The 16,488-nt window shown below is 42.3% G+C and overlaps 1 protein-coding gene and 1 non-coding gene across 7 annotated transcripts in view; one reads left to right on the top strand and one right to left on the bottom strand.

The window, feature by feature from the left end:
• Nr1h4 (nuclear receptor subfamily 1, group H, member 4) overlaps positions 1 to 16,488 on the top strand; it is a 96,097-nt gene that overhangs the window by 67,393 nt on the left and 12,216 nt on the right. For all 6 annotated transcript variants that reach the window (NM_021745.2, NM_001439626.1, NM_001439627.1 and 3 more), the window contains 4 exons: positions 350 to 483; positions 2,123 to 2,221; positions 2,555 to 2,654; positions 7,276 to 7,422. In NM_021745.2, coding sequence (NP_068513.1) covers positions 350 to 483; positions 2,123 to 2,221; positions 2,555 to 2,654; positions 7,276 to 7,422 — 480 coding nt within the window. The remainder of the gene's footprint in view (positions 1 to 349; positions 484 to 2,122; positions 2,222 to 2,554; positions 2,655 to 7,275; positions 7,423 to 16,488) is intronic.
• Positions 9,867 to 9,928, bottom strand: LOC120093931 (U7 small nuclear RNA). Its single transcript, XR_015626205.1, has one exon. It is a non-coding gene; the product is annotated as a U7 small nuclear RNA (small nuclear RNA).

Below are 16,488 nucleotides of genomic sequence, written 5' to 3'. Positions count from 1 at the left end.
GTGTTTGTGTGGATGTGTATCACATATGCAGGGTACGTGAGGAAGCCGGGAGAGGGCATGGGATCCCCCTGGAACTAGAATCACAGGTGGTTGTGAGGCCCCCCACCCATGTAGTGTGGGTGCTAAGAACCAACCTTCTCTGACCTTCTGCAAGAACAGCAACTATTCTTAACCGCGAAGCCATCGCTCCAACTGCCCTTCTCCTGTTAAATGACAGCCGAGCTAGAATTAATTCTGCTCATCACCTGAGCTGACCACCTAACAGCTGCTTCAAGGACCACACACCCAATAGGATTTTTTTTTTAATCCTTATTTTCTTTCTCTCCCCTCCCCCACCCCCTCCCTACAGGTTTGTTAACTGAAATTCAGTGTAAATCTAAACGGCTAAGGAAAAATGTGAAGCAGCATGCGGATCAGACAGTGAATGAGGACAGCGAAGGGCGTGACTTGCGGCAAGTGACCTCCACGACCAAGCTATGCAGGGTAACAGTGCGATGGCGTGGCCAAAGCCAGCGGCGAATGGGCTTCTTGGGAACCTGTCAGTCTGGCCCGGAGGTTGTCAGATTAGAGCCTCAGCCACGCCCAAATTTTCTTCTTAGTTGAACCCTGGAATGGAGTCCTCATTTTCTTTTAAATCAAGAGGGAAATGGACACTTTTGTGTGAAATTTTAAATAAAATTTAAAATGTAGTGTATAGCCTAGAAAGTAAAGATTCTTTCCAGGGCTTCTTACTACTTAATGGCTGCCAGTGGGAACGATTTAATCTTCACGATGGACTTTTCCACTTGAGGCTTTTTTTTTCCTGACATGGGATCTTGGAACACATTATTTAGACCAGGATATCTTCAAAGTCACAGCGATCCACCTGCCTCTGCCTTCCAAGTGCTAGAACTTGCCTTCAGGATTCTAGAATTAAAAACATGCAGTGCCATGCCTGGGCTCCACGTGACCTTTTGATGATCATATCCCAATTCCCCACCCCACTCTTGCCCTTGAGAGGAAAGTTCCAACTCCGGAAGTCTGGACCCTGCAGAGGCTGTGGATTGGTCCTCATCAGCCAGGGAAAAAGGGATGCCACACATTTGTAAATCAATAGAGAAAACCCTTTTCATTGAATCTTAAGAAATCCACTGGATAAACTAAAGGCAGAGTGAGGGAACCACTTCTGGGCTAATTAGAAGCCCACACAATGATAAATCAGAGAACATCTGGAAGAATTCTTCTCAGCTCTTGGCCAAAAAGCCAACAAGCCATGATCTCCAAGCTAGATCTTTGGCTGTATTTACTTGGGATGAAGGACTTCCTCCACTGTTAGTTTTTTTTTTTAATCTGACTGTTTGTATTGATTTCAGGAAAACTAATCTTTTGAAAAAGGATCATTCTGCCAAGGAAAGGGATAGATAGACTGATGACTGTGGGCTCAGCAGACTTTTTTTTTTTCTGTAACATACTACATAGGTAGGCTTTTAGGTGTTGGCCACATGCTCTCTATGACAACAATGTAGCTGCTATTTTAACTCAAAAGGAGCACAGACCAAATAACAAGAAAGGAGCAATAAAATATTATATTTACACAGGTGGATGTGGTCCAAAGGCCACAGTTTGCCACCCTTGAATACAGATGAGTATGTGTGGATGGACTCTCTTTTTTTTTTTTTTGTTCTTTTTTTCGGAGCTGGGGACCGAACCCAGGACCTTGCGCTTGCTAGGCAAGCGCTCTACCACTGAGCTAAATCCCCAAGCCCTGGATGGACTCTCCATTCAACACACTGGAAGCCTTTAGAAGCTATGATTTTGACCTTCAAACTCTACTGACCTACAACGCTACCATGCTCAATGACCCCTATATTCAAATTACTCTATACTCCCCTGAGATGCAGGAGAAGAATATCTCGTTGTCCATTTTTTCTAAGTAGGAAAATGAGCGAGATGAAACATCTTCAGGCAAATGCATTACTGCTTGTGCCAGGACCCAGAGAAACCTATTTCCCACTAGGTGAAAGGTCACAGCTCTTGGGGCTTCGGAAAATCCTTTGTTGTTAGTTTGTTTCAGATAAGGGCACATGTTGGAAGATGCCATTAACGGCCCTCCCTAACACCTTTCATTTTCTTGCCAGTGTAGGAGAAAACTGAACTCACTGTAGACCAGCAGACCCTCCTGGATTATATTATGGACTCATACAGCAAACAGAGAATGCCACAGGAGATCACAAATAAAATCGTACGTATGCCATTTGAAAATAGACTTGCTTCAAGTTAGCATTTTTGTGACCTTTCCTTTTACTTATACCTCTTAAAGCGGGATTTATATGTAAATGTGTTATTCAAAGTCATTGTTTTCTGAGACTTCAAGCTATATGCTCAAACTTTTATCAGCATCCAGCAATTGAAAAGGAAGTCTCAGATCTGTCTTGTAAGTAGTAATGGTTTTCCAAATATGATCTGGGTCTTTCCATTTCATTATTCAAGTTTGGTTTTTGTCCTTTAACCATTTTATGTTGGGTTATTCTTTTCCTGTCTACTCATTAACCATTTACTTTTCCTTAAAATTTAGTTAAAAGAAGAATTTAGTGCAGAAGAAAATTTTCTCATATTAACAGAAATGGCTACCAGTCACGTACAGATTCTCGTAGAATTCACAAAAAGACTTCCAGGTATTTTTTTTTTAAATAATAAACATTAATGTTCTTGAAATGTGTAAAATGTGCCATTATAATATCAATTACTCTCTGTACAATATTTTTTCCAGTTCTTAGAGCATTCTTATGTGATTAGATCTATCACCAGGATTCCTTTTGTGAGTTGCTTCTCCATTAGTCATTACTCTACTACACCGTACAGTTTTTTTTTTCTGTGTCATTGAAGAGATTCAAGTTCCCTTGAAAAGCAAAACATGTCTGACTTAACACTTGTAATTACCACAGACATGAGAAGTTCGAGGCAGGAAACATACTCACACCATTTATAATAATTCTTAAGTTCAGTTGCTAGAACGCTTGCTTGATATTCAGGAAGTTCTAGTGTAAAATGAGGATTCCACTTCATTTCTGCATTTGCATGTGGATGATAATATCACTGGCTTTTATTAAAGATTTGTTTGCGTTATTTGAATCGTGTGTGTGCCGGGGTGCAGCTGCCCACGGATTCCAGGGAGAACAGATATCCGCCAATGGAATGCAGTTGTCTTTATGTTGAACACTCACAAACCGCTGTGCCCACCTACGCTGCCAGTTAACTAATTATTTCTTCTACTGTGTCTGAATTGTAAGCAGGCTTTTTTTTTTACATTATCACTTTAATTATTAAACTTTATAAAACATTAAAAAAATTCATGAAGTTCTGAGTTTGATCCATAGCCCCGTGTGTAAACTGGACCTGATGGTATGTGCTTATAAATTCTGCCACTTAGAAGGTGGAGGCAGAAGTAACAAGTTATGGTCATCTTTGGCCGCATATTAACCTAAAGCCTGGTATTCATTAAACCCTGTTTTTAAAACTGAAAAAAATCTTCCAAATCAATAGGTCAGAATTGAGACTCTGCAAAGTGGTCATTATCTCTTATTCAATGAACAGTGGTTGATGCCATACAGGTGCATGGCTGTTCCCTTCAAGGAGGGCAGTTAAAGGGTATTAACAAACACACACACACATACACATACACACACACACACACACCACACACACATACACACACACATACACACACACACCTCCACATGCCCCCAACACACACACACACACACACACATGCACACACATAAACACATGCACACACACATACACACACACACAGAGACACACATACACACTCACTCACACACACTCTCACACATCATACGCACACTCACATGCACACACAGGCACACACACTCACACACACACACACACACACACACACACTACTTGAAGAGCGAGCATTTGAGTTTGAGAAAACCTAAGAGCCATCAGAAAATATTATTCAGATTAGATTTTTTTAAGATTTATTTTTAATTGTGTGTTATACACACACACACACACACACACACACACACACACTCGCACACATAGGTACCGATAGAGGCCAAAGACATGGGCCTGATGTTGGATCTCCAGTACCCAAGGAAGCAGCCAGGAATGGTGTTATGCTCCTGTAATACCAGCACTGGAGAGGCAAGACAGAAGGATCCCCAGGACTTGCTGACCAGCCAGGCTAGCTGAGTTAGTGATGTCCAGAGTCAGTGCATCTGTCTCCAAAAATAAAATGGAGAATGTTTGACAAGGCCAATCTGACCTTCACAAAGCCACACCCACATGTATGGCATGCACACAATTACAAATGTACACACAAACATATATGCCACCCTCTACACTCACACACACACACACACACACACACACACACACACACACAAATTTCAATGTGGCTATAGAATAGTGTCTTTGGCGTGCTCTTTGACCAGGTAGTAAGGCAAATTGGCATTGGACGGTAAGGGCCTAACTAAGGAATGTAGCCATTGCGTCCTGGGCTATGGTAAACAGGTTTCAGAAAATGATGGAGTTTTTGTTACAGATAAATGGTCTTATCAGGTTTATGACATGGGCTTGGATGGGAAGAGACAGGAAGCAGGGGAATCAGTTTCTATAGCACTGCTCAAGCCTAGGGAAGAAGCCTCCAACTGAGGTTATAAGAGTAGAAGAGAAAAGGACTTCCTGATGGAAGGGGATGACGGATTTGAAACTCCACGCGGGTTGATGAATGATGGTGTGTAGAAGGTAAAGGTAAGGGCTGTGGCCTGACGTGCTAAGCCCATGAATTTCTCCAGTAAGAAAACTGGAGTGCCAAGCCACATTTCCCAGCATGCATCATCAGTGTGTCTGTGTCATCAGAGATATTGGAGAAGTGATATAGATAGTTTCAGTGGAAAAAAAAATTAACAAAGTTAGCCGGGGCTACCTGATAAAATTTGTCTCAAAAGAATTTAAAAATATTAGTGCATTTACAATTTCATGGTGCAGAGTGTAATAAATACTTCGGTAGCAGCATAACACTTATGAAATTGCAGACAGTAACTTCTGACGTAGGTTTTTAATTAGGCCTGCTCATTTGCCTTCTTTTTTGCCAGCATTATGCTGTCCTTTATTAAATGTGTCACAGATAGACATTAGCCTAATAAAACTCATAAAACGTGGAAAGTCCTCGCTGTCGTCGAAACTTTAATATTCTCTTGCTTCTCTACTCACAATGAAAAGAGGAGCTTAATTTGTTATATGCTAATTAAGGTGACACCAATCTAGATTAAAAACCCAGATCACACAAAAAATAAAAACCATGAGGAGAAGAAAGGAAAAAAGTAGAGGGCGGTGAGATTTTAAAAACTATGTGAAGACTCCCCCCCCCCCCGCCCTGTTTAAATGGTCAGTTCCTTTTGATCTGCAAAATAATGGGTGACAAGATGCAAATGGAACTATCTTAACTCCTCCTCATTCCCAGTCGCTGGTCCCAAAAGGGGGTAGGGGGTGTAGAATGAATGTCTGTTCAATGCATAAAGCCGGGGCGGGGGAGGGGAGGTTATAAAACCTTAAAACACTGAAAGAAACAATAGACAAAAGGCTCTGTCAGTCAGTTCCCCCTAACTGCAACTACAGAAATAACATCGCAAGTATCAGCAATGGTGGTGTATCTCCAATACTGAAAGGAATCTATGGGAAATTCTGCTATCCGTTTAGATACGTCCTTTCAGTCACTGACCAGAGTGCCGGAGACCCAGTAAGGAGAAGGCACGGTCCTGTCAGCACTATGGAAGCCACTGACCTCAAACAAGTGGTACCATTAGAAGAAGACCTTGAACTTCTGGTCTCCATGCTTTTATCTAACAACTATTGAGATTATAGGCTAGCATCATCATATCCAGTTTCATACGGTACAGGGGAGGGTTTGGAACCCAGGGCTTCTAGCAGGCTTAGACAATCACTCTACCAACTGGGCTAAGGCTCCAACCCAGAGGGTGACTGTTAATCCTTAGCCTTACTTATGAATGCCCATTGTTGTTAACACTCTCCTAATCCATTAGAGACTCTGACTCTCTCTCTCTCTCTCTCTCTCTCTCTCTCTCTCTCTCTCTCTGTCTGTCTCTGTCTCTCTCTCTGTCTCTCTCTGTCTCTCTGTCTCTCTCTCTCTCTCTCTCTCTCTCTCTCCCCCTCCCCTCCCTCTCTCCTTCTCCCCTCTCTGTGTATGTGTAAAAATTATCGTGGATGTTTTTATCTTTCATTTATTCATTCTGCTGCCTGACAGGTAACATCGGGCACCTATTATGTGCCAGGCATTGAGGATACAAAAGTGAAGTAGTCGGTATCTGTTCTAAAAAGCTTGTATTCCTTCATAGGCAGCCGCTTATGCATAAGCATGACTCCATTGCCTCGTGACAGGTAGTGGTATGTTCTGTGGGCAGACATGAAGCAGGTGGGATCTAGTAAGGGCTTGGGGCTTTACGGGATAAGTTTGCAGTAGATGACTGATGTCTGTTGGGGGCAGAAGGCAGGTATGGGGATACCAGGGAAGAATATCCGTCTCTGAGACTCCAGCACATTTCCAGATCACAGTAGAGCCATGGCCTCAGTGTTGCAGGGGGAGAGAGGTAGGGAGGGGGCATGGGCAGGACATCAGAGCCATTGCTGGGGGCTGAGCTCTAAAAGCCTGGATGAGGACTTCCTGTCTTCCAGATGACGTTCTGTTCCTTGAAACTAATAATTCTTCCTCAGTTTTGTCTGTTTTCCCACGTTGCATGGTGCAGACCTTAGCCCAGAAATCATACCTCAAGATGGCACTAATCGTCTTGGGGGATATGTTTCTCATTCTCAACATTCTGATGGGTCAGCCTGATATTCTGGCTCTGAGGCTTTTATTTTCTGAGTTGACCCTGCATGCCAGGTGTGCCCAGAATAATGGCTCAGAGAGAATCTGCCTACATCCAGTTTCTGAGGGCTGCTTCATCTGAGTCAGCTGATTCCCACAGTTATGCATGAGCTTGGCGTCTCTCTCCTCACCGCATTTCTTCAGTAAGCCTGACTCAGTGGAGATGAAAGTCAAGCCTCTCATTGTGGGGTCCAACAGGAATCCAGTTGACTCCACTTGAAGACCTACTGTGAAACTACATTCTCAGTTGATGGAAAGTGTTTATCAGTGTGGACGATCCAATGATGAAATCTTATTGTATGCATGTAATCGTATCCTATGTAAACAGTGTGAAATATTGTAGCGTGAACACGACTCCTTGACCTGTTTGATTATCATCATAGGGTTTCAGACACTGGACCACGAAGACCAGATTGCTTTGCTCAAAGGGTCCGCAGTCGAGGCCATGTTCCTTCGTTCAGCGGAGATTTTCAATAAGAAACTTCCTGCCGGACACGCAGACCTGTTGGAAGAAAGAATTCGAAAGAGCGGTAAGTGACACAGTTAAAGAGTTCATTAATCTGAGTAAAACTAGGTGTTCAAACCATGAAGATGGGTCCTAATCTACCAGGCAACATTACATGACCATGGGCCTAGCATGAAGAACGACTGTAAAAAATATAGGTTCCTCCTAATAACAGCAAAATAGTCTTCTCTGAACTACGATGAAGACCTTTGAAATATTAAGTATTTCATCTGATTAAAAGTGGTACAATGGATCTGAGCCTATCCAGTTTTTTAAAAAAAATCATTTATTCCTAACCTATATGTATAAAAGACTAATATCAAGCTATTATCTATCCCATTTAAAATAAAATAAATAATTATATAAGTACTCATATATCACGTTCCAGATTGCAGACATTGTTCTGAACAATTTACATGTGGTTTAGTCCAAGGCTGAAATCATCCTATGAGATGGGTGCTACGATCACCCCTACTTTAAAGATGAGGAAGGTAAGACAGAACAGCTCAGCTCAGGTCTCTAGAGACAAACAGAAGTCTGACCTCAGAAACCATATGTCTTTTTAATTTCATCTACTTTGCAATGATTGGAGCTAAATGGAGCATTTCATGTAATGGGCATTTGGCCTTCTACTGAGCTAAAGGCCCTATCCCTAGCTAGAAGCCGTACATTTAAATCAATAAACTACACTTCCTGTTAAGAGACAAAGTGAAGTCATACTACACACAATTCAGTTTAACTTATTATGGAGTAATACTGTGGCAGAGAAATTCCGAGAGACACTAGGATGAATTTCCATAAACTCTGTACAAATTTTTTTCTTGTGGGAATCTTTAAAGTAAGGTATTTTTATTCCACTATGAGATTATGGATGGGTTGGGGAATGGAGGTAGAGGACGAGAGATGACCTCTCCTGAAGATCTTATTCTGTGACTGGCTGGAACAAGGTTAAAGACTTCTAAAACTAGTGTTCTAGAACAGCAATCAGAAGGAAGTATGTATTTGTATTACACACACACACACACACACACACACACACATACATACATACACACACATACACATACATACACACATACACATACATGCACACACACATACACATACATACATACACACACATACACATACATACACACATACACACACACACATACATACATACACACACATACACATACATACACACATATACACACATACACATATATGCACACACACATACACATACATGCACACACACATGCACACGCACATGCACACACAGACACGCACACATATACATATATACATACATACATTAGAGGTTATCTTGTAGTATAATGATTTTTTTAGTTAAAAATTGACAGCTATTTTCCAAAACCCTAAAGTATAGTAACCATCATTGCAGAGTTTAACAGTGCGTACTTGTAAAAGGTACACTATTCTCATGCCACCACTGATTTATTAGTTTAATGAAGGTTTAGAGGGGAAGTGCTATGGTGATGATTTTAATCAAACAGGCTGCCTCCTTTGTAAAATTTAAGGACCTGTAAAAGCAGAGAAAGTTATACAAATAAGATGAAGTCCAATCAGATGGAGGGACAGAGCTAGCTGACAGGTGACTTGGAGATGGGAAGCACCTAGTCTCGAAAGATTAGGTTAGCATTTGAACTGCGCCCTCATCGGTGATTCATCTGGATGCTTGGGGTGCACTTGGGACAGAAGAGCCAGTGTGGGGGAAAGATAAAGACCAGAAATCTCAGATGAGTAAGGCTGAGGCAATTAGATTTAGGGTTACAATACAGGGACCAGAGAGGAGGGGAATAAGACTAAAGGTTAAGAGCCTTGAATTTTGTTGTTTTCTAAGTAATAGTGAGATATTAAAGGTTTTTGAACAGAAGAGGAAAGTATGAAAACATGTTTGCAAACCTCCTCAGAATAAACCAGGCATTCACTCTTTGAAAGGCATTGTGTTATCAAGAAGTGTGGATTATAGTCTACAATTTTAAATTATTGATTCTGGCCCAGAGCATGTAGGCAAGAAACATCTACTAGATAAACATCAGGTGGTAGATTTTATTTTTCGAATGGATTGGGACCTTGTTTTAATCTCTTCTCTCTCTCTCTCTCTCTCTCTCTCTCTCTCTCTCTCTCGTGTGTGTGTGTGTGTTTCTGTGTGTGTGTGTGTGTCTGTGTGTGTGTGTTTGTGTGGGGGGGGTTCCTACGCTTCTTGGGGTAGATGCTTAATGGCTTAAGAAACAATCTGGAGAATTATTGAGAGGAACAGTGGACAAATGGGTGGTAGAAGTTTGCCTTCAGCCATCTTATCTGCCACTTGCTTCCCTGAGGTGCCAAGAACCAGCCTTGGCTTGGGAGAGGGTCCTGAGAAAGGGGAAAATTTGAGCAGCAAAAGATGTGACTCAGAGTCAATAATGGGTGCAAGCTGACAGCTTTGTCTTCTGCTTGAGATAGCTTTCTAGATAGATCTTGGATTTCCTGACTAAAGACAGAAAACCTGATAGACAAATTCTAAAAGAGCTGCAATAGCTCACTGGATAACTCTGCTCTTGCAGACCAAAGCCCAGTCTTTTATTTGCATATCAATTCAATCATTTACTCCAGGTTTCCTTTTGATTATCCCATGAGTCAGCATTTTGTGACCTTAGACCCTTGATTCTTAGAAAAAGACAGCAAGCACATTTTTTTTTTTAAACATAGCAAGTCCTATGCGGTTCACTGGGCATAGCACTTGTGATTGGCAAATCTAGACATAGAGGCTATTTTATGTGAGAAAGTTCACTATTTTCCAACTCCTTCATTGCCTAAGTTTGGCTGTCCTTGAACTTGCTCTGTAGACAAACCTTGAGCTCAGAGATCTGCCTGCCTTTAAACCAATCAATAAGCTTAGCTGGATGGGATCCTGCCCTGAGATCACAACTCCCACCATGCCTGGACCTAAACTGCATCTTTCCCAGGCTGTCCTTGAACTCAGAAATCTGCCCACCTTTGTAAACAGAAACAATAAACTTAGTTGAGTGGGATTCCTGTCCTAGGATGACCATTCCCTCATTTCCTGGTGCTCCTTTATTACTTGAACCATGAGCCTTGTTTTTGAACTATTCCTTTCCATTTATTGACTCATTAGTGCAGATGACTCTGCTTACTTTTGTTATTTGTTTGCTTGGTTTGGTTTTGGTCTGTGAAGACCCTCACACAATTCATACTGCATACTTATATTTTACATAGCTGAGACAATCTTGAACTCATGTTTTCAGGGTTCTTTCCCACAGCCTTAAGGGCTGACCTTAAGGTCACACCATTTGCTGAGGAACGTCAGACACATTCTTGCTTCTCAGACTCATGATGTTTCTGATTATTATGCAGTCATTAACCTTGGCAAGAAGAACATTCTCCGAAGGAAGAACATGAAACAAAAATATATACATTATTATGCAAACAAGCCCTACACCCATAGCAACCTTCAGCACTCTTGGAGGCCCACATCCTACTGGCCCTGCTCTGGGAATGAGAGGGGAACCATGATACACCATATCACTATAGCCATGCCAGACCTGGAACTGAGCAGTCTTCCCAGGTATCAGAATTTCTAGTTTTCCCCTCCCTGAAAACTAAGTACCAGAAAGCCATTTTTTTCTGGTGCTTCCAGAAGTTGTTAGTCCCAAGGATCAGGTATTGTTTGGGATCTGTGTGTAAGCTGAGTGCACAGGCAGTGTTGATACAGGAACTAGGCTGTGGCTCCCTCTCCTTTCAAGATGAATTGTTTAAAGTTCATTCAGGTGCCACATAGCAAAGAGGAGGGAGCTTTCTGTCATAGAAATTAAAATGTTTTGATGAGTAGAGATTTGAAGGGGAATTAATTACCCAGATATTATAGTCTCTCTGTCTCTCTCTCTGTGTGTCTACCTATCTCTTTCCCCCATTACTGGATTTCTAAGAGGAACATGTTATAAAAGTGATATTTTCACACAGGGCCTTTTATCTAGCTGCATGAGCTTTGGGTCTTGGTAAAAGTAAATGACAGGATAAAATTAAATATGCAAAGGATTAATCGATCTCTGAAAGATAGAAGGGGAGGAAGCAGGTCTGGTGGGGAGAGAGCCTTCCCACTACCTCACTGATCTGACACCTGTGGGAGGGGAGAGGAAGGACAGACTGGGAAGAGACTCAGAGCACAGGGTCGAGGACGCCTAAACTAGGGTAAGGAGAGAGATGAGGTCCGAGGTGCCCACTGAACAGGCTCATAGGAACATGCTGGCTGTGATCAGCCAACAGCTGAAATGTAACCCACACCAGCAGGTTGTTACCATTTACAGGGGAGCAGTTCTGAGGCTGTCATGGACCTACCATGCACTCTTGTAAAGGAAGATCTGAGTGGGGAGCGTCTTCATGGCCCACATCTTGCATCGTGCATATAATTTGTTCTTTGCGACACTTGGAGATGGATTTTAGTAAGCCTGTACCAAACACATACCCTATTAGTACCAATACCTCTCCTCTAAAAGCTGCAGTGCCTAGGTTTCTGATGCGCCGTGATGGAGGACGGCCATCTTACCTTCCTGCTCATTCACTTCTTCAACTCTGACTCCAGGGACCCCTACTTTAAAGAGCTTTCTTTCACCAAGCTGCCATCCCCCAGTCTTCCACCCACTGGCTTGGGCTCCTTCTTTCCTCCGTGTGTATATATGTCTGTGTGCGAATGGGGACATGTATCATGGTGGACCTATGTTGCTCAGAGGACAGTCCCAAGTGTTGGTCCTCACCTTCGAGCTTGTTCGAGACGGTCTCTTTTATGCAATGCTCCACCAGGCTAGCCACTCTGCAAGCTTCCAGCAACTCCCCTGCCTCTGACTCCTGTCCCCCAGTGAGTGTGTAGGGAGATTACAGTAGCTTGTGCTACCGTGTGTGGTGGGCTTAGGAATCCAAACTCAAGTGTTCAGGTTTGAATGGCAAGCACTCTACCCACCGAGACATCTACTATCCTAACACTACTGTTCTACCTTTCCGCCCAAGCTCATTTCCCTCAGTGCTTAGTTTCGGGTGTCTGCTCCATCAATAAGATCTTTTCATGGGGGTTGGGGATTTAGCTCAGTGGTAGAGCGCTTGCCTAGGAAGCGCAAGGCCCTGGGTTCGGTCCCCAGCTCCGGGAAAAAAAAAAAAAAAAAAAAAAAAAAAAGATCTTTTCATGGTTCATTTGCTGGACACATTCAACTCCTTGCTTCCTCTGGGAAATCGGTTTTGAACAGGTTCTCATATAGCCCAGGCTAGCCTGGAATTCACTGTGCAGCAGAGAACGGTCTTGAATTTTTTATCCCCCTGCCTCTACTTCTGAGTGGTAGGATTTCAAGCTGTGAACCAGCATGCTCACTTACTGCTGGACTGGGAACTAAATCCAGGGCCTCTGAGCGTGCTGAGTTATATCGAGCTATGGGTGTTTGCTTTTTGCCTCGCCTGAGAACATCGCTTAGCTGACTTAGAACAAGTCACAGCTTGCTTTAACCCGAGGACTAAGACAGCATGGTTGGCTCACCAATGGTGTAGACCACACTTTCCAAGTGCAGCTGAGAACTGTCTACTTGCCACTCTTCCCCAGCAATTTCTTGTCTTGTGTGAAACCATCACCATGTGCTTCTTCCCTCCAACTTCTATCACTCCTTTCTTACTTCTTAACTAACAACTTTGTTGGATTTTACAAACGTACAATGAACTCAGGGAAAAGTACGAATTTTACCTGATAGCACCGTGGTCTCCAACTTCGGTTGATCCGATTCCTCCCTTGGATGTTGTCAGCATCTGGAGATGTTTCTGATCGTCACACTGCAGGGAGGGGACACTACTAACATCTGATGGGCAGAAGCTAGACACCCCCTGTACATCATTAGTAAACAATTTACATAATTCAAGATTTCAGTCATGCCAAGATTTAGAAACTCTGCTGTAGGCAGATGCTAAGCACTGGGGACATTTAACAGCATCATGTGACATCTTCTGCAGCAAATGCTGTGGAAATGTACGGTGATGTGGCGTCACTCAGAGAGGTTTTTCTATGCAGGTATTTTGTTGTCTCTAAACAGATACATGTTGAACACTGGGGTTGCCCAGCACATGAAACTGTACAGTTGTTGAGGTTATGGACAGCACACTGGCTGGCCTTTGTCCTTTGGGAACCGCAGACTAGAGGAACTGTTCAGTAGTCGAGGGTATGGACCTCACACTGATTGGCCTTTGTTCGTCGGGAACCACAGACTGGTGGAGAAGGTGGGAGAGCCTAAATAAGGAGCACTATGCAAACTGAAACGTGGAGGAGTGCTCACATTCCTGTGCAAGCGTGTTTGATAGGCATCGGACAGGTGAATCGTGAAGGATGGCTAGGGATGTTTCCAGCAGGAGAGTCTAAGGGGTCTGCATTGTAGGCACAGAAAATGCAAGGATGTGGCTTAGCGAGATGCCATCCATGTCCCACACTTACAAGTGCCCTGCTGGTTAGAAAGGATTATGTAGGAAGCTGGGAAAATGCAGTAGACCATTAAGGACGTTCAAGGCAACAAAAGTAGTTTAATTCCAGGACAGCAGGAAACCTTACTGATAGTCTGAACACATGGGTCACAGAAAGATCCTTCTGTCTGTAAGGGAAATGGAGAGTTGAAGGGGCTGAGGAGGGGGCGAGGAGACTTACAGAGTCACAGGGGAATATCCAAGTGAGAAGCTCTTTCAGGTTAAATATATGTCAGAGTCAAACAACAACAACCCCCCCCCCAAAAAAAACACTTATAATGTAAGTTTCAAGACCGTGATTGCTCAAGTTTCATGCAAGTTCAGTGGGAAAGTTTTCCGGAATATAATCTGCATCAATAAATATGCATGTCTCTTGTTTATAATAAGAAACTGTCTGCAAATACCAACCCCATATTGTGACAATGGAAACCCCCCGAACTCACACGCTGCTTCCTATTTTATTATCCATAATGGTGTCTCTTCCATTTATTAATATTTATGAGCTCTCCGCTCCTGGCGGATTCTCAGAACATTGTCTTGTCCATGTGTCACATCAGAACCTGATCTTGCAAGATGACCTTTAAGAGTAACTTTTTATTCCCATGCTAATGAGTGCTTCTTATTTCTATTATATATTATTCTGGAATAGCACAGCCTTTCAAAGTTCCCCGGTTGTTGCCTAGGGAAGTCTTTAAAGAATACAATGTAAAAATTCGTTTTCTTGTTCTGCCAATTTATACTTTTTTCCTTTCCTATTATTATACCCAAATTATAGACACAAAGATAACCATCTCCGGAACTTTTGTTACTTAAAGGGAGGTTACTGTGTTTATTTATGTTCCTGGAAGCTAGAGAAACTTGTATCTGAGACAGTGTGTGATAGAGTTGTTTCTATACAATTTGATTGCATCAATGGCTTTAATCTTAATGTAGCATGCTACTGCAAAGTGGGCTTCTAAGCTGAAAGTCTTAATAAAAATAACAATCATATAATACTGATTACAAAATGATAGAACTGGGGTGGGCTTGCTAAGTCTAACGAACGTACATTTCAACAGCTAGCCACTGGGCAATAACTTCATAAAATGAAACAAGTTGTCCTGTTTGTTTCAAATTTCAGTAAATCTTAAAATTTACAAGGTTTTGGTGGGTGTCTTTTTTGTTTTTTATCCCCCACAATACACATATGTTAAATATCCGATTCAAAAGTATTTGTTGGAATGACAGTGTCCCACAATTTCGAATATTTTTTTTCTTGTGTCATCTTGTAAGTAATCTCAGTGGCATTTATAGGCAGGAGTCACATTCCTGTGTGTCTAAGCCACACAGCTAATCAGCAGACACCTAGAATATGACTACTCTTTCTATATATTGCTCCTGTCATTTACTGAGGTCTAACACCTCCCAGCTTTTGGCCAGTCAGGATAAAACCCAGTAAAACACACCATTGCCCTCCGTCAAGGAAAATCAAATATAAGTGGCAGTTAACAATGCCAAGTTGCTTGTCTGTGAATGATGAGAGACAACAAGGTCAGAGAAACAAGACACCCACGGTAGGATGATGAAGTAGCCACAGTGCCCTACTGGAGGATGCTGTATGCGGTAAAACAGACGAGGCTCCTGTCTTTTGGAACACGCACAAGATGAACACGTTATAAATGCATTTTGCAGAGACACAGTAAACCAACTATGAGTTCAAGTCGTGTGCCCTTCAAAGCCTTGAAAATGCAAAGTTCTCAGTATTTATACGAAAGGCCAAGGCTTAAGAAAGTCAGCTTACATTCTTACTACCTCTGATTTTACTTTTCAAGGTGACCACATGTCAGTTTCAGCATGGACAATTTGAGGCTAACTTCTAGAAAGCGATTCCCTTCATATGAAGACGTATCAAAGTATTTTATGAGTCAATATTTTTAGTATCGCTGGGCAGACACATTGTTCATCTCTAAGACCTTGTGTTGCTCAGCCTTGGGCATTATGTATTTACTTGTATATCCGCTTCTTGCGATGATCTGTTAGCTGCTTGAGAGCTCGTCATCTGGCACCATTGTGATGCCCAGTGCCTACTAGGTAAACTAATATGGGTGGAATTCATTGAGTTCAGTTAGAAACCTGACTGTCCAAACGCGTGAGAGTCCTAATTGCCAGTTAGGACTAATTTGACCAAATAAATTTTGCTATGAGGACCAGTGAAAAGCATTTAACTGATATTTAAATTCATAGTTAATAATAGTTAACTAATATTTTAAATTAACCATTTTTTACATTGTTAAAATGATTGGAGATGGGATTGGGGATTTGGCTCAGTGGTAGAGCGCTTGCCTACCAAGCGCAAGGCCCTGGGTTCGATCCCCAGCTCCGGAAAAAAAAAATGATTGGAGCTTTTAAAAATTAAAGACAGTAGTTGAGGCCCAGATGGCCAGCTCGGTAAGGGTTAAGCAGTTGAAACGTGTCTTAATATGATAAGAATGGCTTCACAGTCTTTCCATACATTATTGTCGTACATGCGTGTTCTGCTTGTGGTTGCACATGCCACAGTGCGTGTGTAGAGGTCCAAGGAAATTTTGTGGGGGTTGGTTCTCTCCATTCACCTTCA

This window comes from Rattus norvegicus, chromosome 7, assembly GCF_021556685.1.
Source record: "Rattus norvegicus strain SHRSP/BbbUtx chromosome 7, alternate assembly SHRSP_T2T, whole genome shotgun sequence".
Classification (NCBI taxonomy): domain Eukaryota; kingdom Metazoa; phylum Chordata; class Mammalia; order Rodentia; family Muridae; genus Rattus; species Rattus norvegicus.
The sequence above is the reverse complement of the archived record's forward strand: the minus strand, read 5'-3'. Positions and strand labels throughout refer to the sequence as shown.